The following is a 27,887-nucleotide window of genomic DNA, read 5'->3' on the forward strand; positions in this document are numbered from 1 at the left end:
TTTTTGCTCAAGTGTGGAACCCTGCCTAATCCAAGATTTTTGTAAAAATGCCCTCGGGAATTTCCTGAGAAAGGATGAGCCCCCTCAGATTGATTTGCCTACACTTATAAAAAGCACTTCTGTGAGATTGTTGTCCATAATCCTGTCAAAAATATGCCCCTCTTGATATTTTTTTTGGCTACACTTAAAAGTAGACCACGATACACTCATATACACCCACCCACATACACCCACACCCACCCACACACACACACATATTTACTTCCGGTCCACTTCCGGTTTACTTCCGGTCCACTTCCGGTTTGACTACTTCCGGTCCACTTGTAGCCAAGTTGTGGCCTATTTCTGGTTTATTTATATTGCATCATGCTGTGCAACAAATTATTATTGTTATTAAATTATTGAATTTAAACCGAGCCACGATTTTACCTACCAACTAGAAGTGCCTTCACAGAGCAGGTAAATATTTTATATACACCCCAACATGAAATATAAGGAAGATTTGATTCCAACTGCACCTCCACTCTATCAGGAAGATAAATATTTACCAAATGTTTCAATGTTAAAAAACAATCAGAATAATATCTTCCAGGAAATATAGATACCTGAACATGCAAACATATTTTGAAAGAAGAAACATTGCAAGATACATAAAATCAGACCACCTGTTGGATTGTTTTAGGGAAAAATTTGAAAATCTATCAGAGTATGATTTTTTTAAAGTGCAAAATGAAACAGAGGCAAGATGGGTACTTGACAGTGATGTTGGGTTTGGGTATGTGAGCATAGAATTGGGTTCTGAATATGATGATTTTGAATCCAATACATACTGGCATAGAATTGATGCATACCTGTTGCATTGTTATTGGGGAAAATATGTTGCTTTTTTTACAAAAAGTACTTCAAGTTTAGAAAAATTTAGGTTTTACAAATTTTTCCATGATCATAGAATTTATACAAACAGCAGGTGGCCTGTTAATGATACAACAATTTCCATACTTGATGAGGCAGGAAAATTGGATGTAAATTCTGGTTTATATTTTAATGAGTTGATTATGTACCTGCTTAAAAACAATATCAATTCTGGCTCCTTCAATACAAGATGGACTTAAATAATTCGAGTTTTTACACAAAATATTTTTTTTGCTAACAATTTCAAGTTCCTTGAGTACTAATATGTTGTTTCTAAGATCAGCATTGATTCTGTAGTACAGTATTGCTGTGGAACATATCAAGTCCTTGGATTCTGTCACACCTATTCTAATACAATTAATATCACAAGTACTATTACAAGGCACGCACCGCATAAAATCATAATTCCAAGCGATGGCATGGAGTAATCATTTTTCCACGATTTCATATTATACATACTGCAATTGGAGCTTCAACAATTCGGGACTGTGCAATATATTGTCTATAAATGTAGGAAAAATAATATTGTACGGGTTGCAAACAAAACTCCCAATTCAGGTTTCTTAAATTTGAAACAGAATCCAAACTGTCTGGAAGTTCATAAAAGTGAAGCCATTCTACAAGCGGGTCTATCTCAGCTTTTGCATGATATATTTGAGCAAGAGGTGATGTGTTTATAATATTTGTTCGTATAGAGGTTTGTTCTGAGTATCTTATCAATTATGAACAACTCTGCTGCATGTTGTGATGATGAATATCTAGTCCCTAAACCTAACAGAGCTGTGCAGTGATGTTGATATTGGGAACAGGATTCAAATCCTACACAGATTTATGGAAAGGAGTGATTGCCATGAAATTATATCTAGATCCCTGTGCAATAATGCTGTTATTGGGAATCCTACACAGATACAGATTCTTGCTGAGCTTAATAGGTGATTGTCATGGAAGATACTCAATATTTCTGCTGTTATTAGGTACAAAATTCAATTACACAGACACAGATATAATATCTAGATAAATAATAATGCATACAGAATCTATAAATCTATACTCAGCTGTGCGGTGATGCTGCTATTGGGAACAAGATTCAAATCCCACACAGAAACAGATTTTTGCTGGGCTTAGAACTATTATGGATAGGTGATTGCCATGAAATAATATCCCTATACCTGACAGAGCTGTGCAGTGATGCTGTTATTGGGAACAATTTTAACAGTGCTGTGTTTTCCATAAATCTATACTCAATATCCCTATACCTGACAGAGCTGTGCAGTGATGCTGTTATTGGAACAGGATTCAAATATACAGATCCTTGCTAAACTTAGAACTATGCCATGAACAAAACTGTGCGGTGATATAATTATTGGGAACAAGCTTCAAATCCCCGCACAATGCTGAGCTTAGAGTGAAGATACCAGTGATATAATTATTGAGAACAGGATTTAAATTTTGGAACTATTATGGATAGGTGATTACTATGAAGATACTCAATATTTTTGTTATTAGGTATAAATATTATTTCATTCAATTCTTCACCTCCATATCTATAACATCTCTGTGTAATTCCATAACAGTTCCATGATCAGCTCACAAACAAATCTCATCTAACAGTTCCATAACAGTTCCATGCTCAGCTCTGTGTCTGTGTGAGGCAAGCACAGCTCTGTTAGAGATAGGGATTAAAAATTATTTCATTCTTCACAAATAAATCTCATCTAACAGTTCCATGCTCAGCTCTGTCTGTGTGGGGATTTGTGCCTAATAACATCAAAAACAACACAGCTCTGTTAGTTCAATTCTTCACATCCATATCCATAACATCTCTGTGTAATTCCATAACAGTTCCATGCTCAGCTCTGTGTCTATGTAGAGCAGATAGGGATATTATATAAATTTAAAAATTATATCATTCTTCACAAATAAAACTCATCTAACAATACCATAACAGTTCCATGCTCAGCTTGTATCTGTGTGGGATTTGTACAGCAACATTAGAGACAGAGTAGATGGGTATAAATATTATTTTATTCAATTCTTCACCTCCATATCCATAACAGCTCTGTGTTTATAATAGATCTTCACATGTAACAATTCCCATAACAGTTTCATGCTCAGCAAGGCTCTGTGTCTGTGTAGTTTCATAACAGTTCCTGTGTGGGATTTGTACAGAGCACAGCTCTGAGATAGGGACTAACGGTTAGGGTATAATTAATTCTTCACATCTAACAACTATAACAATTCCTTCTATCTATTGAGTGTCTAGATGTTATTTCATCCCTATGCCATGACAGTTTCAACTCTGTATTTGTGTGGGATTTAAAGCTTGTCCAATTCTTCACATCTCCCAATGTGTGGCATGAAATTGTGTTTTTTGCCAAAAAAAAATCTCAGCATGGCCCTGTGTCTGTGTGAGATTTGAGGCCTGTTCCCGGTATAGGTAGATTTGAAATAGGATCTGTGCCTCCCGGCTTGAGAAGAAAGGGACTATGCATATTGTTTTGAGGTGGGATCTGAATCTCAGCAAAAGCCCTAATCACAGCTCCGCTGTGTCAGGGATCATAATTGATAGGATATAATTGTATTCAGAACAAACCCCCCTATAAGATATGATAACTTTCAAGCTCTGCTGTTACAAACACTTCCCTGTATACATACTGGGCTATCACTATAATAATATTAACACATGTTCTGTGATTATAAGTAATCTTGTAATAATTATTCCTGTCGGTGATAAAAATATTGTTCAATTCTAACTAGTTCAATTCTTCACAATTCCATAACAGTTCCATGCTCAGCTAGCAGATAGGGATATTAAGTATAAATTTAAAAATTATTTCATTCTTCACAAACAAATCTCATCTAACAATTCCATAACAGTTCCATGCTCAGCTCTGTGTCTGTGTGAGGCAAGCACAGCTCTGTTAATAAATTTCATTCTTTCCAATTGTATAATTGAGCATAGCAAAAAATCTCAGCATGCCCCTGTGTCTGTGTTTGAGGTTTGTTCCCGGTATAGGTAGGTACAAATCTGGCAATCACATAGGATCTGTGCCTCCCGGCTTGAGATATGCATATTGTTTTGAAACCTTACTGGGTGGGATCTGAATCTCAGCAAAAGCCCTAATAAAATATAATTTGGATGTGTTTCTGTATTTTTCAAGCTCTGCTGTTACAAACACTTCCCTGTATACATACTCTGCAACATATGGGCCATTACTATAATAATATTTGCCACATGTTCTGTGATCTGTAATCTTGTAATAATTATTCCTGTCGGTGATACAAACATTGTCACAAATTTCCTGTCTTGAGGAAATATCAACAAGGCTTATTCTTCACAAACAAATCTCATCTAACAATTCCATGCTCAGCTCTGTGTCTGTGCGAGGAGGATTTGTACCTAATAACATCAGTACAGCACAGCAGCTCTGTTAGAGATAGGGATGATTTAATTATATTATTATTGAAACATCTAGAAATTATTCTTCACAAACAAATCTTATCTAACAATTCCATGCTCAGCTCTGTGTCTGTGCAAGGATTTGTACCTAATAACATCAGTACAGCACAGCTGCTCTGTTAGAGACAGAGCAAATAGGTATAAATATTATTTTATTTATTTCTTCATAACAGCTCTGTGTCTGTGTGAGGCAAGCACAGCTCTGTTAGAGATAGGGATATTGAGTATTGAAACATCTAGAAATTATTTCATTCTTCACAAACAAATCTCATCTAACAATTCCATGCTCAGCTCTGTGTCTGTGTGGGGATTTGTACCTAATAACATCAAAACAACACAGCTCTGTTAGTTCAATTCTTCACAATTCCATAACAGTTCCATGCTCAGCTCTGTGTCTATGTAGAGCAAAACTGTTAGAGATATGGATATTAAGTATAAATTTAAAAATTATTTCATTCTTCACAAACAAATCTCATCTAACAATTCCATAACAGTTCCATGCTCAGCTCTGTGTCTGTGTGAGGCAAGCACAGCTCTGTTACATGATAGGAATATTAAGTATAGATTTAAATTTCATTCTTCACAAACAAATCTCATCTAACAATTCCATTACAGTTCCATGCTCAGCTCTGTGTCTGTGTGGGATTTGTACAGCAACATAGCTTTGTTAGAGACAGAGTAGATGGGTATAAATATTATTTCTTTCAATTTTTCACCTCCATATCCATAACAGCTCTGTGAAATTTATTCTTCACATCTAAAAATTCCCATAACAGTTTCATGCTCAGCAAGGCTCTGTGTCTGTGTAGATAGGGATATTAATATTTCATTCCTTCATAACAGTTCCTGTGTCTGTGTGGGATTTGTACAGAGCACAGGTCTGAGATAGGGACTAACAGTTAGGGTATAATTAATTCTTCACATCTATTGAGTGTCTAGATGTTATTTCATCCCTATGCCATGACAGTTTCAACTCTGTATTTGTATGGAATTTAAACAATGGGCATTGATTGCCACTTTTCAGACAAGTTTTAAATTCCATACAAATACAGAGTTGAAACTGTCATGGCATAGGGATGAAATAACATCTAGACACTCAATAGATGTGAAGAATTAATTATACCCTAACTGTTAGTCCCTATCTCAGACCTGTGCTCTGTACAAATCCCACACAGACACAGGAACTGTTATGAAGGAATGAAATATTAATATCCCTATCTACACAGACACAGATTTGCTCTGTCTCTAACAGAGCAGCTGTGCTGTACTGATGTTATTAGGTACAAATCCTTGCACAGACACAGAGCTGAGCATGGAATTGTTAGATAAGATTTGTTTGTGAAGAATAATTTCTAGATGTTTCAATAATAATATAATTAAATCATCCCTATCTCTAACAGAGCTGCTGTGCTGTACTGATGTTATTAGGTACAAATCCTCCTCGCACAGACACAGAGCTGAGCATGGAATTGTTAGATGAGATTTGTTTGTGAAGAATAAGCCTTGTTGATATTTCCTCAAGACAGGAAATTTGTGACAATGTTTGTATCACCGACAGGAATAATTATTACAAGATTACAGATCACAGAACATGTGGCAAATATTATTATAGTAATGGCCCATATGTTGCAGAGTATGTATACAGGGAAGTGTTTGTAACAGCAGAGCTTGAAAAATACAGAAACACATCCAAATTATATTTTATTAGGGCTTTTGCTGAGATTCAGATCCCACCCAGTAAGGTTTCAAAACAATATGCATATCTCAAGCCGGGAGGCACAGATCCTATGTGATTGCCAGATTTGTACCTACCTATACCGGGAACAAACCTCAAACACAGACACAGGGGCATGCTGAGATTTTTTGCTATGCTCAATTATACAATTGGAAAGAATGAAATTTATTAACAGAGCTGTGCTTGCCTCACACAGACACAGAGCTGAGCATGGAACTGTTATGGAATTGTTAGATGAGATTTGTTTGTGAAGAATGAAATAATTTTTAAATTTATACTTAATATCCCTATCTGCTAGCTGAGCATGGAACTGTTATGGAATTGTGAAGAATTGAACTAGTTAGAATTGAACAATATTTTTATCACCGACAGGAATAATTATTACAAGATTACTTATAATCACAGAACATGTGGCAAATATTATTATAGTGATAGCCCAGTATGTATACAGGGAAGTGTTTGTAACAGCAGAGCTTGAAAGTTATCATATCTTATAGGGGGGTTTGTTCTGAATACAATTATATCCTATCAATTATGATCCCTGACACAGCGGAGCTGTGATTAGGGCTTTTGCTGAGATTCAGATCCCACCTCAAAACAATATGCATAGTCCCTTTCTTCTCAAGCCGGGAGGCACAGATCCTATTTCAAATCTACCTATACCGGGAACAGGCCTCAAATCTCACACAGACACAGGGCCATGCTGAGATTTTTTTTTGGCAAAAAACACAATTTCATGCCACACATTGGGAGATGTGAAGAATTGGACAAGCTTTAAATCCCACACAAATACAGAGTTGAAACTGTCATGGCATAGGGATGAAATAACATCTAGACACTCAATAGATAGAAGGAATTGTTATAGTTGTTAGATGTGAAGAATTAATTATACCCTAACTGTTAGTCCCTATCTCAGAGCTGTGCTCTGTACAAATCCCACACAGGAACTGTTATGAAACTACACAGACACAGAGCCTTGCTGAGCATGAAACTGTTATGGGAATTGTTACATGTGAAGATCTATTATAAACACAGAGCTGTTATGGATATGGAGGTGAAGAATTGAATAAAATAATATTTATACCCATCTACTCTGTCTCTAATGTTGCTGTACAAATCCCACACAGATACAAGCTGAGCATGGAACTGTTATGGTATTGTTAGATGAGTTTTATTTGTGAAGAATGATATAATTTTTAAATTTATATAATATCCCTATCTGCTCTACATAGACACAGAGCTGAGCATGGAACTGTTATGGAATTACACAGAGATGTTATGGATATGGATGTGAAGAATTGAACTAACAGAGCTGTGTTGTTTTTGATGTTATTAGGCACAAATCCCCACACAGACAGAGCTGAGCATGGAACTGTTAGATGAGATTTATTTGTGAAGAATGAAATAATTTTTAATCCCTATCTCTAACAGAGCTGTGCTTGCCTCACACAGACACAGAGCTGAGCATGGAACTGTTATGGAACTGTTAGATGAGATTTGTTTGTGAGCTGATCATGGAACTGTTATGGAATTACACAGAGATGTTATAGATATGGAGGTGAAGAATTGAATGAAATAATATTTATACCTAATAACAAAAATATTGAGTATCTTCATAGTAATCACCTATCCATAATAGTTCCAAAATTTAAATCCTGTTCTCAATAATTATATCACTGGTATCTTCACTCTAAGCTCAGCATTGTGCGGGGATTTGAAGCTTGTTCCCAATAATTATATCACCGCACAGTTTTGTTCATGGCATAGTTCTAAGTTTAGCAAGGATCTGTATATTTGAATCCTGTTCCAATAACAGCATCACTGCACAGCTCTGTCAGGTATAGGGATATTGAGTATAGATTTATGGAAAACACAGCACTGTTAAAATTGTTCCCAATAACAGCATCACTGCACAGCTCTGTCAGGTATAGGGATATTATTTCATGGCAATCACCTATCCATAATAGTTCTAAGCCCAGCAAAAATCTGTTTCTGTGTGGGATTTGAATCTTGTTCCCAATAGCAGCATCACCGCACAGCTGAGTATAGATTTATAGATTCTGTATGCATTATTATTTATCTAGATATTATATCTGTGTCTGTGTAATTGAATTTTGTACCTAATAACAGCAGAAATATTGAGTATCTTCCATGACAATCACCTATTAAGCTCAGCAAGAATCTGTATCTGTGTAGGATTCCCAATAACAGCATTATTGCACAGGGATCTAGATATAATTTCATGGCAATCACTCCTTTCCATAAATCTGTGTAGGATTTGAATCCTGTTCCCAATAACAACATCACTGCACAGCTCTGTTAGGTTTAGGGACTAGATATTCATCATCACAACATGCAGCAGAGCTGTTCATAATTGATAAGATACTCAGAACAAACCTCTATACGAACAAATATTATAAACACATCACCTCTTGCTCAAATACAGGGTGGTGCAAAATTCCGTTTACAACGCTTGGGAGGTGATTCGACAAGTAAAAACAAGGAAAAAATGCCATGTGAAAAAATGTCGAAATCGGCACCGTTTTCGAGTGACAGGCGTGCGAAAATCGCCTCACACCATGTGTAAAGCACAATAACTCAAGAAGGAAGAAAGATATCAATGTCGGATTAAAAGAATACAAAGAAAGTCGTGCCTGACGAATACAATGGTGCAGAAATTGAGCGCCAGTGTAAATTGCGCAAGGGGACTCTCAAAGAAAGTGGGGAATCCCCTGATGGAAAATACAAGAAATTTACTACTATCTTCTACATAATGTTGAGATCGGAATGTAGGCAGTAAAAAATGGCGACGTATGTCCACATGTCCCACTACTGCTGGGACTCCGTCCCACACTCGGGAAATAGGAAAATAACTGCAAATCTCCTGTTGTACACGGTTAACATTGCGGTACGAAGAAGAAAAGAAAACAATTTGTCGCATGTCCCACTACTGCTGGGACACCATCCCAAATGGAAAGAAATACGGTAAAATCATAAAAAAATGTTTTCAATCCCTTAATGGTTGGTTGATTTGGTATTTTAAGTTTATGCACAGTAAGGCTAATCGGGACTAGACCTACAGTTTAAAGTGGGATCCGAACCACTATGAGCCTCCACCGGGTATCGAACCCGGGACCCCTTGATTGCAGGGCGACGACACTACCAGTGCACCATCGGGGAGGCCCTTTCAATCCCTTAATGTTGACACACTACTTTGCAGTACAAAAAACAAAAGTTAAACAATGGCCACATGTCGTCAGACTGTACATACTACAAGAGAGCTCCCCAAAGAAAGTGGGTAATCCTCGAAGGAATGAAGACGGAGAATGGCGAGAAAACGCACACAATGGCATGTAACATTTCGAGGCACAGCACATCTTGAAGGGATTCCACTGAGAAGCGCACAACCTCCGCACATGCAGATCGATGGTATGAAGTACAGCGATCTCCAGCATCTTCACTCGCACCTTTCACTAAAGGACACTATGCGGTGCTGATAGGGGCTCACAAACACCGGTATACTCAGAGAATTTGTTGAAAATGTCCGCCATTGACTTCAAGACAAAGATGGCATCGGCGAAGCACTGATTGTCTGGTACGTGCAAATACCTCTGGCATGTCAACAATTGTCCCAGCAGCGGCACTAACATGAGCAACGAGATCCTCAGCACTTTCCACAGAGGTTTCATACACGAGCCTTTTCATTTCTCCCCACACAAAGAAATCCAGTGGTGTGAGGTCGGGGGAACGAGGTGGCCACGGTAAAGGTCCACCCCTGCCAATCCAACGATCGCCGAAAATATCGTTAAGTAAGGCCCTGGCTCCCCGGTCGAATTGTGAGGGGGCGCCGTCATGATACGTTGTCTACCTGCCAGTGGCACGTTTTCGAGAAAGTTCAGGTAATACGTCACGTAGAAACACCCGATAATTCCCACCACATAAAGTAAAGGGCAAAATGTACGGGCCTATCTAGTGGTCACCTACTACGCCACACCACACATTCACTGCGAACCTATGTTGATGATGGCGCACAATGATTGCATGCGGATTGTCCATATCCCAGACGTGGCTGTTGTGGCTATTGAACATGCCGTCCCTGGTGAACATTGCGTCATCGGTCCACAAAACTCTTGTTGGAAAATCTGGAATGGCAAGAGTTTGTTGCACGTACCATTGGCAGAAATCCATGCGTAGGGGAAAGTCCGTGGGCAGTATGTGGTGCACCTTATGCAATTAGTATGGGTGCAATCCTTCCTCCTGAATAACGCGGAACACATTGCTATGGTGGTTTGTTGCGTACGAGCAATGACACATGTGATGGTGTCAGGACGGTCTCGTATCGCGTCCAACACGTCTTCTTCAAATTGCACAGTGCGCACAGTGCGGGGTCTTCCACAATCCCACCTACGGGGTAGTAGAGTTCCAGTTTCACGCAGTCGAGCATCAAGTCTTTGAAAGAGTGCATGTGCTGGTAACCGCCTATTGGGAAAACGTTCGTGATACGAACGCCGTGCTTCACGGCTGTTTCGGTTTGCCTCTCCACAAACGAGATGCATATCAGCAAGCTCGTGGGTACAGTACTCCGCCATTGTCCTGTTCGAACTGCCCAGCAACTGGGGCACTTTCCCTCCGAGTGACGGATCACAACTACCGTGATTAGCACCCACGTAATGTCACACAGGTGTCCACGCAATTGTTGCAAACCGAGAAAGAACACGGGAATACGTACTCTACGTACAATATTCCTTGGCGCAATTCAACCACACACACACGCCAGACTAAACTCCACGCTGCGACACGCAGAACAGACAGGAAGAACAACGGTCGACTACACTCTCTACGTAGTATCCACCAACACTAATACGTAACAGGTGACCTATACTCCCAGCGCCTCTAGTGGGGCTTTCTGTATCAATTAGTTGAAATCAATCTCAGCCTAATCTGACGGCATAGCGTCATTTTCGGGTGAATTTCCTATTTCCTGAGTGTGGGACTGTGTCCCAGCAGTAGTGGGACATGTGGACATACGTCGTCATTTTTTACTGCTTACATTCCGATCTCAATATTATGTAGAAAATAGTAGTAAATTTCCTATATTTTCCATCAGGGGATTCCCCACTTTCTTTGAGAGTCCCCTTGCGCAATTTACACTGGGCCTCAATTGCTGCACCATTGTATTCGTCAGGTACGATTTTGTTTGTATTATTTTATTCCGACATTGATATCTTTCTTTCTTCTTGAGTTATCGTGCTATAAACATGGTGTGAGGCGATTTTCGCACGCCTGTCACTCGCAAACGGTACCGATTTCGACATTTTTTCACATGACATTTTTTCCTTGTTTTTACTTGGCGATTCACCTCCTCCGCGTTGTAAACGGAATTTTGCACCACCCTGTATATCATGCAAAAGCTGAGATAGACCCGCTTGTAGAATGGCTTCACTTTTATGAACTTCCAGACAGTTTGGATTCTGTTTCAAATTTAAGAAACCTGAATTGGGAGTTTTGTTTGCAACCCGTACAATATTATTTTTCCTACATTTATAGACAATATATTGCACAGTCCCGAATTGTTGAAGCTCCAATTGCAGTATGTATAATATGAAATCGTGGAAAAATGATTACTCCATGCCATCGCTTGGAATTATGATTTTATGCGGTGCGTGCCTTGTAATAGTACTTGTGATATTAATTGTATTAGAATAGGTGTGACAGAATCCAAGGACTTGATATGTTCCACAGCAATACTGTACTACAGAATCAATGCTGATCTTAGAAACAACATATTAGTACTCAAGGAACTTGAAATTGTTAGCAAAAAAAATATTTTGTGTAAAAACTCGAATTATTTAAGTCCATCTTGTATTGAAGGAGCCAGAATTGATATTGTTTTTAAGCAGGTACATAATCAACTCATTAAAATATAAACCAGAATTTACATCCAATTTTCCTGCCTCATCAAGTATGGAAATTGTTGTATCATTAACAGGCCACCTGCTGTTTGTATAAATTCTATGATCATGGAAAAATTTGTAAAACCTAAATTTTTCTAAACTTGAAGTACTTTTTGTAAAAAAAGCAACATATTTTCCCCAATAACAATGCAACAGGTATGCATCAATTCTATGCCAGTATTTATTGGATTCAAAATCATCATATTCAGAACCCAATTCTATGCTCACATACCCAAACCCAACATCACTGTCAAGTACCCATCTTGCCTCTGTTTCATTTTGCACTTTAAAAAAATCATACTCTGATAGATTTTCAAATTTTTCCCTAAAACAATCCAACAGGTGGTCTGATTTTATGTATCTTGCAATGTTTCTTCTTTCAAAATATGTTTGCATGTTCAGGTATCTATATTTCCTGGAAGATATTATTCTGATTGTTTTTTAACATCGAAACATTTGGTAAATATTTATCTTCCTGATAGAGTGGAGGTGCAGTTGGAATCAAATCTTCCTTATATTTCATGTTGGGGTGTATATAAAATATTTACCTGCTCTGTGAAGGCACTTCTAGTTGGTAGGTAAAATCGTGGCTCGGTTTAAATTCAATAATTTAATAACAATAATAATTTGTTGCACAGCATGATGCAATATAAATAAACCAGAAATAGGCCACAACTTGGCTACAAGTGGACCGGAAGTAGTCAAACCGGAAGTGGACCGGAAGTGGACCGGAAGTGGACCGGAAGTAAATATGTGTGTGTGTGTGTGGGTGGGTGTGGGTGTATGTGGGTGGGTGTGGGTGGGTGTATATGAGTGTATCGTGGTCTACTTTTAAGTGTAGCCAAAAAAAATATCAAGAGGGGCATATTTTTGACAGGATTATGGACAACAATCTCACAGAAGTGCCTTTTATAAGTGTAGGCAAATCAATCTGAGGGGGCTCATCCTTTCTCAGGAAATTCCCGAGGGCATTTTTACAAAAATCTTGGATTAGGCAGGGTTCCACACTTGAGCAAAAAGCTCATATGCTCATGTTGAGCTTGTTTTAAGTGTAGCCAAATCTGCTTGAGAGGGGTTCATCATTTCTTGGGTTTATAATACCACCAATCCCACTACTGGCATCAAAGTCATTCTCATGTACAGACCAGTACCAGGCATTACCATCTACAGCACAGCATATGTAGCAAGCTATTTTACAAACACTGGTAAACTAAAATCAACTGTCCACATGTGCAAGAAACTTTTAAAGATTGCCACACTGGTGGCACAAGCGCATTCCGCTCCAGAGGAATTATACTGAGAAGGTACACCTATTTGCAGCCTTGTAAGTGCCTTGCATCTTGAACAAAAAAACAAAACAACAATGAACCAAATTGTTTCTCGCTCCACAGTATATTCTAAAAATATTTGAAAAATATGCATGTGATTTTAGGATAAATCCATTTCCTTAATTTTGTGACAAATGTAATTAACATTTTGTATAATTTGCAGGATAGCCAGGCTCTGAGTACAATTGAACCAAAACATTTTGATACCGATACATCTGCATGCTCAACTTCTATGCAGGAAATCGCATAAACAATACTCTTCTTTCTGTCTTGACTGAAAAGAAGAGGTTCTCAAAAAGTATGAGAAAGATCTGTTTCTTGTAGAAGCAAGAAGTAGTTGCTGAAGTGGCAGTGAGTACCTTTAGAAGGTAAGCAGAACCAATTTAATTTTGACATGCCAGAACCCTATGTAATTATGCTTGCGTAGACTCTCATAAACAGGGCTCGGAAATTGATGGCCTAAAAAATCTCAAAAAATGGCACATAGAAGGACCTTAAAATTATTAAAAAAATGACCTAAGAATATTTTTTGCTTTTAAAATGAAAGCTTGATTTTTTTCATAAATTACAACAGACTAGTTGAATAATTAGACAAAACCTGTTGTTTGGTGTTTTAAACTACTGAAGCAAAAGGGGGGGGGGGGGGGAAGCAATTATGTGCTAATGCAGTTTTTTTATTTTTACTTCAAGGCTTTTCTGTGTACGTCATTCACCTCCTTTCAGAGTGGGACTTGCACGATACACAGTGGTCGATCAACATCAGAAAATACAGTTGTGTTTCGCATACATCAGATTATAATTTTTTTAATGTGACTATAACCCAAGATAAAGCAATTATAGTGGCCAGCAAGGGAACCTCAAAGTAGCCATCACACAAAGTATTTTAAATGCTGGAGGAAAAATGAATTTACCATAATCAATTATTTAATCCATCGCCAAGCTTTCAGTTAAAAATAATAATGTGCATTTATTTCCATTGACCATATTTTCGATTAATGGCAAACTTGCTGAAAAGACCATATCAGGAAATTTAATTATATGTTATTCTACAGAAAAACCCTTGGTTCTAATCCTTGAATAGCTCCAAATGTAAGATGATGCAGTCTGCTAAGAAATTTATATATTCTTACCAGAGTTAAAATTAGGATAAGAACACAACCTACAATATAGTGCTAAACTAAAAGAGCCTCAAGAGAGACTTGACATTTTGGGGTCCAAATGCAGGATAAAAAAGGAAGAGAGATGCAAAAAACACACACATTACATCTGCTTCCGGGTTTATTGTTAAAAAATTAATAATTGTTTTCATGCCAGAACAATCAAAGTACCTTGGTGCAGTGTGACTATAACTGTGACTGTTTCAAACTTGCAGCAGACAATATTATATGTTAATTTCATCTATTCCTTTCATTAGTCACCTCCCCAGTGACATAGTGGCATCATCTTGTATTCAAGGGGTCCTGGGTTCAATACCCACTGGAGGCACATAGTGTTTTGGATCACACTTTAAACTAGTGCTTCCAGTTCCCATTAGTTTATCTGCACATAAAGTAGACTTGAGAAACTCCTTTCATTAGTACAAGAAAGGAAAATGTAAAAACAACCCCTCCACCCCTTTATTCTTGTTGATCATGTACAACAGCTATTCAAGCTTTTGTTCCTAAATGATCCAGAATTCCAATTGTTTTTTTTCCTTCTTTAAAGAAAATTATGCAGTAATAAGGCTCCTATATGTACAGAATTAGTTTTTCTGTAATGATGTGTCAGTCCAATTAGTTCTTTAATGAAACATGATATACAGGAGTAATCTATAAAACCTGAGCTAAAATGAACAGAATGTAAAAACTTGTAAGACTGAGAAGTACATTAAAAATGATTGATAGATGTTGATAAGAAAGGCATTTTTTCCAACTTCTGATCTACAGTGTAACCACAGGAATCTGCAAGTACTGACACAATTTAACACTTAAGGTTCATCTGGTTTGATTGATTTGATTTTATTTACACCAGTCCCACAGAGAATTATAATTGCTGAGAGTCCAGATGCTAGAGCATACTATGTGGAAAAGAGGTTGACATTTGAGTGTCTTCAAAAAGGGTCACCACAAACATCTCTCAGATCCATCTGAATTGAAAAGTACACCATGGAGCTAATGGGAACAGTGTTTGCTGAATCCTGTAGGACTTGTGTTGAAGTATTCGTGAAACATCACTTTCGAAACAGTAAACATATTGTGGAGATGAATGAATACAGTTATGTTTGACATATTCTGACAAGATGCTTCATATTCAAGATAAATAAATTATGCATTGAAATTTTTAAAATATTTTATGAAGTGTAAAGAGAGTGAAGTTCGTTGTTGTATATCATGACAACAAGCACTGTCTAGTGTGCTTTGAAACAATGTAAAGTGTGACCTCGATGTACAAGTTGTATAATGCAATCTGCATTAATGAATGCCAAGTATATATATTTCTCATGATGATACCTTACAGCCCTCCCTGATGTAATAGTGGTAACGTCATTGCCTTTGAATCAAGGGATCCCAGGTTCGATACCCAGTGGAGGCACATAGTGGTTCGGATCCCAATTTAAACTGTAGGTCCAGTCCTGATTAGCCTTTCTGTGCATAAAGTGGACCTGAAACAAAAACTCAATGACGACACCGTATGTTCTGATGTTTATATCTAAATTCACAATAAATATTTTGATGGAAGTGGGAACATCATGAAGCTGTATTAGTAGACCAGCCAAGAAGCAAAAAAGCTTTAAAAAATATATTTTACCTGCATGGAATGTTAATAATTGGTGACCATGCTAAATTAATCAGTCGTAGGCCAGAGAAAAATACTAGGGTGGATGTCACTAAAAAATGTTGACCTTGAAAGTCATTTTGTGACCCCAAAAAGGTCAAATCACAAAGTCTTCCATGTAATATATCAAAAGAAAGATATGGACGAGACAAACAGTTTGGTATTGTCTTTAGGTGAGAATATCGATCTCGGAAATAGGACATGTATATGTCAAAGCCTATTCCAATATTTCTGTCAGATTGGTTTAGCATTGGTACTTGCTATTAACATTCCATGCAATAAAAGGTTTTTAATGCCTATTCAGAGAAAAATAGCTCATGTTCCATGTCATCTGGACCGTATGATATGTATGGTCCTGGAGATAATATTATATATATTAAAAAGAATAAGTAACCTTATGTCAATACTGAACTTTATGAAAGTTTTGATTGTATTATGCTACTGTAAATGAACAGCAGAAATTCCCGAAACTTAAAAGATGCCAATAAAGAACTTTATTCAACCAACACACATACTCTCAAGTATTTTTATTTTTTTTAAATGATTGAAATATATCTAAGAATAAGCAACAATTGTTGGTCTGCAGACAAACAAAAACTGAAAAGAAAGAAGAATATCAAACCATACTTTACAATTTGAAACTTGTTTTTTTTATTTCGAAAATTTGAGTTCTTGTTATTAAGTCCACTTTATGCACAGATAGGGTAATCGGACTGGACCGTCTGTTTAAAGTTGGATCTGAACCACTATGAGCCTCCGCAAATATCAAACATCGGACCCCTTGATTGCAAGGGACATCAAAACTAATATATTGTTTATCTAAGTGTTTCTAACCAATTCTGTTTTATTTTACATCATTTATCTACTGCATGGTCTAATTGAAATGATGAACAGGATAAACACAAAGAACACCTTGACCAGGGTTCGAAGCTGGAAACCCTAGCTTGACGATGTCCACTCCACAAGGAGGCAGCTGTTATTTAGTTATCTTATTGTTAAAATCAAGTGAACAGTTCACAAGACAAGAATACTCTCCCTTTAACATTTGGGTAAGGTTTTCACATGCTGTGAGGTGGAGGTGATGGCTATCTGCCTGTAACCACCCCCTGCCTACACACTGGGATAAGGGGAAAGGCATGTGTAGAGCATTAAATCCATGTAAAAGGATAGAGAGGCCTCCAATGCCAGGAGCAGAGTACACCACTGCATGGAAGATGATTTCATCTCTTGCATAGGCACACAATAGAAAATTTTCAGCCAGTAATTTGCTTTGTGATTACATTATAGAACTATTATTCACTACATTTCGATGTAAGTTTAGAAATATGTGGTATTTGTGCAAATTTGTCACCTAAAAGCAGCTGCTTCTCATCCAGTTCTGTCATGAGCCCTTCCACATTATTGTCACTAAGAACATCAAAAGCTGGAAAACTGCATTGTGGAGTGCATTTCTATCAGTTGCACTCTTGTTTCTTAAAACATAAGCCACATTCAATGAAAATGTCGAAACCTATGAACTGATCTCTTCTCACTGCCCATTAGTATGCTTTTTCCTGTTGTGTTGGTTGCATACATGCCAAATTCTGTCCATAATTCATTCAGACCAGCATTTGCTTTCAGGAAGTTCATGTGTGATGGACACTTATCAGAAATACAGGGTTATTGAAAATGATTTTTGCTGTTTCAATATTTTTCTGTTAGCAGGTTATGAAACATTTGGCATTTATAACCACACCAATTGATGGAGACACTCTGAAAGTTTTCTTTCATAATATGTTATGCATTTAGTCGCTATGAGGCAGGTTTTGCAAAAGTTGTTACGATTCTGGAAGACTTCATTACCTCGAATTCCAAAGTCAGCCAGTTACCATTGACCAACACCCTTCTCTGAAAGCCTTCTTTCGATAGTGATCCTCAGGTGTTAGAGCATGAAGCAGCATAGGCAATATGACTTCATTCTTAGTCGCTTTGGTTTGCAGAGTTCCCTCTGATTTTCTAGGAATCTGTTGGAAAGCATCTAACGTGGTCCACTTTGGTATTGTGTGACAATATCAAAAAAATACCCTAGTATTTCTGTCTGACCTATGATTTATTTAGTGTGGATGGCAATCATTAACATTCCATGCAGGTAAAACTCACAATTTTGGTCTTTGGTTGGTCTACTAGATATGAAAATAACTGTGAAAATCACCGGTGGCGAATGGAATATGTCATTGAATAACTACAACTGACTGACTATGATGAACTTGAGCACAAAAAACATCATATCAGAGCCGTGATCCACAATCTTGTAAACCTGCTTCCAAATGCATAACTACAGGACACTACTTATTATGAAAGAAAACTATCAGAGTTTTTAGGAAGTTTTAATATTAGAAATGACAATTTTACTTCTACAAGAGAAAATTGCTATAAAAGTTTATTCCTTGAAGGATATCAGATCTCATAAATCCCGTTTTACAACAAAATTGTACTTTGCCAATTCCACTAATACAAGAGGTGACCTTTTTTGAAGACAGCCTCTCTTCCATGTAGTACACCTTGGACTGCATTTTGCTGATTAATGAGGCTCTGATGTCTGGACTCTTAGCCAGTATAATTCTCTGTTGTTGTTATCATTATTATTTAGCTCTTGTTTTACATGGTGAAGATTAATGCTTATACCTTGCCTAACACTCAAGTCATAATGTGTGTGTATATCTATACATTAGACCATAATGTAATTCACAATATAAAGTGAGACGTGGTAGCTCAGTTGTAAGGGCATCTGACTACCATGCAAGAGACCCAGGTTCAATCTCCAGCGGGGGAAAACCAGGATTTTCCCACCTATTCAATCTGCTCCGGCACCCACCCAGCTTCGTACAAAGTGGGTACCTGGAGGAAACTCTGGGGGGTAAAGGCAGCCAGGGGCGTGGTGCTGATCACATCACCCCCACTTTCGGCCATGATCCCCGATATGCCTTAATAGCGTGATGCAAAAGCACAGGGGAGCACTTTACTTTTTACAATATAAATTCACGTGCTGAATTATTCAGCAGTAAACTGAAACCATGTTGACCTTTCACCAATATCATCTTATCACTGTTCATTCCCATCTTCATGATTAGCCAGTGACATTCTCCAGTAAGCCAACTTTTTTGATATGTATAGGAATTGCCGGAAAATTTGAATTTATTGACTTCTGTTTTTGTTATTTGCATGCCTGCATTGGCGTTTTAAATTAATATGTAATAAATACATACAATAAATAAGAATTGTTACGGTAAACTATGTCAAATTTTCAGAATATGCCACTGCAATTAGCGAAAGTGGCAGAAAAGGGGAAGTAAAATGAAACAAGTCAATCAATCCATCAATACCTATACTTGAAAACTGTAACAATGCAAAGTAGTTCATGATAATTATAAATTTTATAGGTATTGATACAGAGGTTGTTCACTTTATATCCGACTATTTTCGATTTGGTGCTGCCATCTGGCATATCATGCTGGAACTATGGGTCTGCTGGCGGGAGCAGTGTTGTGTCTGACTTTGTAGGTGCGTGAGTGTTGGTAGTGAATGTTATCAAATGGCACCGAAAATCAACCGGTATTGGGAGGGTTACGTAATGGCCCTTTTCCATGCTACGTTTTCATACGTACACATTGTGAAACACTCGGGGTGACTACTGCAAAAGCTATTGTGGCCTGTTTCACACAACAGGCTCTCCTTGTGAAACATTCACCCACGAAAACCACCAGGAGAAGGGCTGCAAGCAAAGTGTCCCATACCGTGACATTGATGGCAAGGAGCGCAGCAACTTTGTTCGTCAGTGAAGGGAAAGTTTCCCTCGTGGCTTTATGGTTGTGACGGGATTCGGATATGAGGGTAAGTTGATGATACGCAAGGTGGACAAAAACGTGAAGGTGAATGCCAGATACTTCCAAGACTCCATTCTGACACCTATCGATCGGAGAGACATCCCACAATTGTATGGAATGGATGCGAACCAGGTGATGATCCAAATGGACAAGGCTTAGAGTCATACCGCCAGCACATCACTACATTTTTATCAGGAAATGGCAGAGGAATTAGGAATTTGTGTCATTCCGTTTGAAGACATTCCTGTGAAAAGCCCAGATGCCAGTCCAATGGATTTTTGCGCATTTGGACTGTTGAAATGATGTCTTCAACATTGCCGCCCGCACACCCTGGATGGTCTATGGAAAGCTTGCAGGGAGGAGTGGGACAGAATTCCCATGCCTGTCCTGCACCGGAGCTTGCTGCAGTGGAAACTGCGATGCCGGGCGATAGTCGACAATGCTGGGGGTCCGATAGAACATGATCGGTGGTGGCAGCACGGTATCTCTTAAGGTGAGTACCCATCAAAAATGGTCGGATATAAAGCGAACAACCTTCTGTAATATGCAAAAATGGCCAATTTCATCTCTTTTTATGCTAAAACATTGCTGCCTCTTCTATACTCTGGAGCAAGAGAACGAAAATACTCTGCCTAAATAGTGACTTGAGAGGGCTGAACCAATAAATGCATTTTGCATAATTTCCAGGATATTTCGACTTGGTGAAAGTATTCTGTGGCATTTTCACAGAATCCGGAAAAGCATCAGCCAGTATATGTAATTAAATTTCAATTGATACTTTCCAATATTGATGTCAGCTCAGTCCTAGTGCTAATTGCTCATTTAGGATTTTCATATATACCGTGCTTTATACACCGATGCCTTGTGAGGCTATCTGCTCTACCAAATCTTGCAACACACAAGTCGCATTTGAAAGGCTTTTCTCCAGTGTGGACCCTGAAGTGTCTTGTAAAATGGCTCTTGTACAGAAAAGTCCTTGAGCACACACTGCACTTATATTTATCCCCTTCTTCTGTTTTTCTGGTCAATTGGGGATTAACCTTGGAGATCTTTGTGTACACAGTCTTCACTATATTGTCCTCCATAAGAGCACCCCTGTAAAAGATGAAATATGTTAATTTAATCATAAGCCTGATTGTCATATGTGTTAATTATTTGGTTCCTTCATAAAACAGCATCCTTAATTAACATCACTTACCATTGAGGTTGTAGCTATTTTTTTTAAATCATTTTATGAGTACTTAACAATATTGCCAGGCTTCTCACTAAGTGAAAATCATAGAAAAGTCAGGGAAAATCAAGTTATTTTCATTTTTTTTCTTTTTGTGTTGACAGGATTTATGGATGGAAACAAATTCCACTCTTTCACTCATCAGTTTCCTTGTAGGTGATATTTCTATTATTTTTGTTCATATATTTTGAAGAATATTAAATAAACTTGAGCAGTTGGATACACAAAACTTCGTTCTTGGAATGAAAAAGCACCACATAATGGTCTTGCAAATTATTTTTAAATAGCCTGGAAAGGACAGAGAATATGTTTTACCAAAATGAGTGGGAATCATGATTGAATTTGTCTTGTTTTTTTACTCTTCTCCCCCTTTTTGGCAAATCACAATGATGAATATACAAAGGTGGTGAATGGACACTTGCAAAGAAAAGCCCAGGTTCTGTCTTGTGCCTCAAATCTTCAATGGTGTGATGGTTGATTTGACCCACCAAGGTGGCTAACAATGTTGGAGCCCGTTCGGACTGGCATTTGGAATGTACACTTGTTTTACTCTGTAAAGGCAAATGTTCAGATCTGTGTTATTCACATATTTTAAGGGCTGGTTGGCATATGCTATGTTAAAAGCATTAAAACAACCTAGGTAAATCTCTTTTAAAAAATAACAGTGGTTAAAAGTCCAAAAACTAAAATGAATAAATCACCCCTGATTAGCTACAAAGAAGAATTACAACATTAATTTTAAAATATCCATTACTGTACATTGTCTATCCATTTGCTGAACTTTTAAACTTCTAGTGAATTTAACATGAATATCTGAACCAATATCTAAAATTGTGTGAATGATGTTGGACCACAACCACATTATACTAAAATAGAAAAAAATGCATTATTTCCAAGTGTCTGTGATACAGAGCAATGTGTGCACATTCTCATAGTTCTGTCATAATTTAGTGTCTAAGGATTAGAGTTCAGCCAATCATTTCGCACTGACACAATACATGAATATTATATTAATTGGCACTAGAATGAGGAAACACTGATACAAAACACACAAATATTATAATTCAACCATACCATATCAGTCTGCTATAGTAAAGTTCTACCCTATGCATTACACCATGCCATGAAAGCAAATAGGGCCAGACACACTGACAGTCTCGACTATATTGATGTGATCAGTACCACAAGATTTTTTGTCAAATGTTATTGCATCAGTGAATCTGGGGACCAGCCTTTCAGGGGGGGGGGGGAATTTAAAAGAGGATGGGGCATGTACTGATTACATATCCACTATGACTGAGATGGGGAAATGATTGGGGCCTTTGCCTTATCTGCAAGTCTTATGCACAACACGTACATAGAAAGCACCAAGATAATAATCTAATGGTAAAGGAGACAATGTAAATACTATCTTGTAATTTATACTTTTAATATTCATAAGGTACAAACTGGAGTCAAACATAAAATATTTAAAAAAGATGTGTATATACGAAAAATTGAATTTCACACTGCATAAGTATTAAGTAATGTTTGTCTGTCATGTCAGCAATTGAATATAAAACTTTTCAATACAGTATGTTCTAACCAGGGATACAGGGTTTGGTTCTAGAATCAGGCATTTCTGATTCTCCTTTTGTCCACTATATCACCACTAATGTACATTCTCATTAAGCTTAACTTCGTAGTGCAAAATATACTACTTCAGAAGTGCTACTTCCTATCTGGTTCATGATTGAATTGTTGTTTTAAGTCCACTTTATGCACAATGTTCATGATCCACATTCATTGTACCTACACTTTACAGTCCTCATATGAGCAACAAGATTATCTTTCCGTTTGAATGCTTTCTTGCATGATTTACAAACAAAACACTTATTTTCACTGTGCACCACCATGTGTCTGAGGAGTTTACTCTTGTGGAGGAAAATCTTTTGGCAGTAGGTGCACACATGTTGATTTGATGCTCGTGGAATATATGTTTCGAATTGTGCTTTCTCCTTTGATATATGTGGTACTTCTCTACTTCTTGGTTCTAAGGATATTTCGTTAGATGACTCAGTTGCTTCACTAAGAAATTTCTCAACAGAATACCTGGAAAGTAAAAAAGAAAACTTATCAAAAGAATGGCATTTCTTCACATCAGTAACCATAAACATGAAATCAAATACAGAACTTTCCTGACACCCATCCAGTCACTGCCGAGTCTTCAAGTTGGCCTCCACAGCAGAGTAGCTAAATTTTAATTCTCTTACTGATTTTTATCACCATCTCCACTATTATAGAGCGAAAGGTATAATTTTCTGTCACTCCATGCTGAGTGCGTCACGTGCCTGTTACTCCACCACAGCAGCACTTTCTACGAGGGTTGCATAGCAAATATTTGTTTTTCGTGAGAATGCAGGACTCGAACAAAAATTCAAAATATACAAATGGAAAAGGGCACTGTGTGGTACTGTGTATTGTATGAACAGTGCAGATCATGTGTAACAAGTGTAGAATAAGAAGCGAGCAAACATCCATAAATGACAGCATCATGCTACATGTGTTCATTAATCAGAATGAATATATTAGCATACAGTAAGAAAATAGACACACATATATTTGCTCTATGAACTACTAAGTAGTGCCCCAGATCATCTGCAACATGCTGCTAATGAAGTGGGAGGCACTGAATATCATTCACCTCACCACTTGACCAATTGGGACATCTCACATTTCACAGCAGTGGTAATGTCCTCTCGTGACCGAAACCATCTCCCACACAAATGCTTCCTTCCTTCAATACTCAGCTTCTTCTCCATAAGATCACGGCTGCTCATACTAAAAGCTTTCTAAGAGAAAGTTGTTTCACAAAATTGAAGAAAACTTTTTTTTTGACAAATTTTGAAAACTTGAAAATTAAGAATTGTGTTTAAAACCTTTCTGCCTCCACTCTACTAAAATTTCACAACGATCAGACAAACCGTTTTTTATTTACAGAATTTCAAAGAGAGAGAGTGTTTGCAACACTCCAAAAAACAGGCCCTTTTTTTTGTTCTCATGACGATAAAATAAGGCCTACTCGAAAGAAGTTTTGGTTAGCATAGATTAATGCAGAATTGAACAAGCTAAATTTTGATGTAACTCTTTTTTATGTAGGTCTACTGGTTAATTTTTAATTGCAGTCTAAACTCTAGTATCTATAATTTTTATTTCGATAGTAGTGACGTTGATATACTAAGGGTACTACTTTCTTCAGAACATACAATCATATTGTGGTACCATCGTTTAACTTTGAGAAGAAAAAATATGGTGTCATGACGTATGCTCCAACCCTTGTATATTGCTTGCTATATTTATTTTTGAACACTCAGCACCATCTCCCTCACATCCAAACATAAAGCTCTTCCATGCCAGCTGGTCGTTGACGAAGCTAACGTGTCGACTATAATGGTGGTGGCCAGTTTATTGCCCAGCCTAGTTTTCACTGACACAGCCCCTACTATTGCCTGCTCTTTTGGCAGGAAGCTGGTAGTTATACACTATGCCCTAAAATAGAAAACTACTAACTAAATTGCGCAATACATTTATGGTTCTTTTGACAGCATGTTGCAGATGATCTGGGGCACTACTTTGATGGTTCATAGAGCGAATACAGGGTGGTGCAAAATTCCGTTTACAACGTGGAGGAGGTGAATCGCCAAGTGAAATGAACACGAAAATGTAAATGGAATTTTGTTGAATGACGCACCGTGTCAGAGCTAGAGGATGCCGAAATCGTGTGAAAAAGGGACTTCACACCTCCGTAAGCCGACAAATAGTACTCATAAAGAAGATGCGGCACGATATCACCAAAGAAAACACACTTGGGCTAGCGAATGATGCACAAATCGCGTGTCGAAAATGAATGCGGCAGGGATTCCCCACAAGAAGTGAGGGATTCCCAGGATTATGCCAAACATGGAATGCAGGTATCGAATGGGGGTACAAAGGGAAATGATTGAGGTCACAGCACATGAAGAACATTTTGCCAGGAAGTGTCCGAAAAGCAGGCTCCATTTACATTTTCGTCTTCATTTCACTTGGTGATTCACCTCCTCCGCGTTGTAAATGGAATTTTGCACCACCCTGTATATGTGTGTATTTTCTTAGAGTTGCTGTGGTCTAGTTGATAGGGCATCTGACTGCCATGCGGGGAACCTGGGTTCGATTCCTGATGTGGGTGATCTAAGGTTGGAATTTCTATGGCCTTTGCCCCACATAAAGCAGCTCTGGGGTTCACCCAGCCTCAAATCAATAGGTACCTGGGGGGGGGGGGTTAAAATGTGGCTGGAGGGTGGTGTTGATCACATCACCTCCAAAATGACCCAGATCGAGAATGTGTGGTGCCCTACCACAACATCCCCTACATGAACCTTCATGGCATGGTGGTATATGCATGGAAAAATATACCTATACATTTATGGTTCTTTAATTTTTTCTTTTGAGATGTTTATCAAGAATAGATTGCAATCAATTATAAATGAGAGTCAATATTTTGCGATCGTAATGATAAAAAAAAATGATTGTATAGGTGCACTCAGCACAAATATGGACAAAACAAAGAAAATGCCACAACTGATCACACTGACCATAGTTCCAGCCTTCAATCTCACAGTTTCTGGGTGTTTGTTATGGTGGAGAGATTGTTATTTAAGTGTCTTTGGGGTATTTTGACACCACCGTGGCAGGCAATGGGTGTGTTTTAAAGTGGCAACTGGCATGTCACCACAAACTACACACACCTAACTAGCCACCGGAAATAGAATTATTGTAAATGTGGAACAAAGATAAACTGATGTGAAATTTTGCATTTATTTCTTAAGATTTGTTTCCAAGTAACATGCCACTCAGATACTAGGTTGTATGTCACTTGCCACCTTGGTCTGGAATCTTATTAAAAAAAACTTACACTACAGATTTATATGCTGTTAGGTTTTATATTTGAGTTCACAGAAGCCACAATCCGATGTTATTCTGCCATTATACATTCACAAACTGTAATTTAATTAATTAATTATTTTTTTTTATATCAGAAATTGCAAGTCTATAACAACCAAAACTGGCATTTACGTCACATAAGCCTTTTCAATCTCCTCCCCTCTCACGTTGAGGAAGAAACCTAAATATAAAGAGTTCATTTGACATCTCATAGAGGGCGACACAGGAATGCCATCTACCATGTGGAACATATGGTCAGTGATCTCAGTAGTCTGGAGACAGCAGTATGGGGCAGTCTGAGAAACTGACTTTCAACGTGGTTGGGTGCCACTTGTGTAAGAAGTCTGTGCGCAAGATTTCCACCCTCCTAAACACCCCTATGTCCACTGCTTCCAATGTTATAGTGAAGTGGAAATGTGAAGGGACGTGCACAACTCAAAAGCATGAAAGCCGACCTCTCATGTTGACCTCCAGAAACCATCGAGTGTTGAAGAGGGTCATGCAGCGTAATCGTCACCATCACACAGGAATTCCGAACTGCATCAGGATCTACTCCAAGCACCATGACTGTTCTGCGTGAGGTGCGGCAACTTGGTTCCCCTGGCCAAGCAGCTGACCATAAGCTAAACATCACACAGGCAAATGCCAAACTGTGGCTCGTGTGTTGTAAGGAGCCTTGAAACTGGACCATAGAACAGTGGAAAACCATTGTGTGGAGTGATGAATCACGGTACACAATGTGGTAATCCGATGGTAGGGTGTGGCAAATGCCTGGTGAATGACATCTATCAGCTTTTTATAGTGCCAACAGTAAAATCCGGGGGGTTGTTGTGTTAGAGAGTGGTGATGTTTCTTCTGGAGGGGCTTGGCCCCCCTTGTTGCCTTAAGTGGCAATGTCATGGCACAAGCTTACGTTGACATTTTAACCATTTTCATACTGCCTCTGTCGAAGACCAGTTCGGGAATGACCATTGTGTCTTTCAAAACGACCGAGCACCCGTCCATACTGCAGGCCTTGTGGGGGAGTGGTTTGACGATAACAACGTCCCACTAATGGACTGGCCTGCACAGAGTCCTGATTTGAATCTCATAGAACATCTCTTGGATGTTTTGGAACGTTCTAATTTTGGATATCCGCGGGGAATGGGCTTCCCCAGGAAACCTTCTGCCACCTGATTGAAAGTATGCCTGCAAGAGTGAAGGCTGTCATCAAGGCCAAGGGTGGGCCAACACCCTATTGACTGCCAGTGTTCCCGATGGAGGGTGGCCCAAACTTGTACTTCATTTTCAGGTGGGTGTCTGGATATTGCTGATCACATAGAGTATCTCTTGTAACTAATAGTAACTATAGTGAACTATATTGTAACTATAGTGAAGGAACTTGGGAGATATCTGAATTGTTCCTCGTGTTGATTGCATTATAAGACAAAAAAGTAGTTTTCTTCTTTTTCGAAACCTTTATCAATGTGAAGTTTTGATACTCAAGCAGTAAGTGCGACAGCTGGTCTGATCACATTTTATTAGTAGAAAAGAGAACTAATGCACATGTCCAACAAATTTTGCCATTTCTCTGGTAATTACATTGTGTAGTACAAATTATTGTTGTAAAATGACATGCAAAGTAAAAAATA

At 38.1% G+C, this 27,887-nt stretch overlaps 1 protein-coding gene across 2 annotated transcripts in view; it reads right to left on the reverse strand.

The window, feature by feature from the left end:
- Positions 1–20,745: 20,745 nt before the first annotated feature.
- The window catches only part of LOC145998618 (uncharacterized), a 30,129-nt gene continuing 22,987 nt past the window's right edge, over positions 20,746–27,887 (reverse strand). The window contains exon 4 of one of the 2 annotated variants that reach the window (XM_083135074.1): positions 20,746–21,161. In XM_083135074.1, coding sequence (XP_082991200.1) covers positions 20,885–21,161 — 277 coding nt within the window. In that variant the 3' untranslated portion in view covers positions 20,746–20,884. Of the gene's footprint in view, positions 21,162–22,752; positions 23,389–27,887 lie in introns of those variants that run through there. The other variant, XM_083135073.1, reaches the window with a different exon arrangement.

Source organism: Lepisma saccharinum, chromosome 14, assembly GCF_977018435.1.
Source record: "Lepisma saccharinum chromosome 14, izLepSacc3.1, whole genome shotgun sequence".
Lineage (NCBI taxonomy): Eukaryota > Metazoa > Arthropoda > Insecta > Zygentoma > Lepismatidae > Lepisma > Lepisma saccharinum.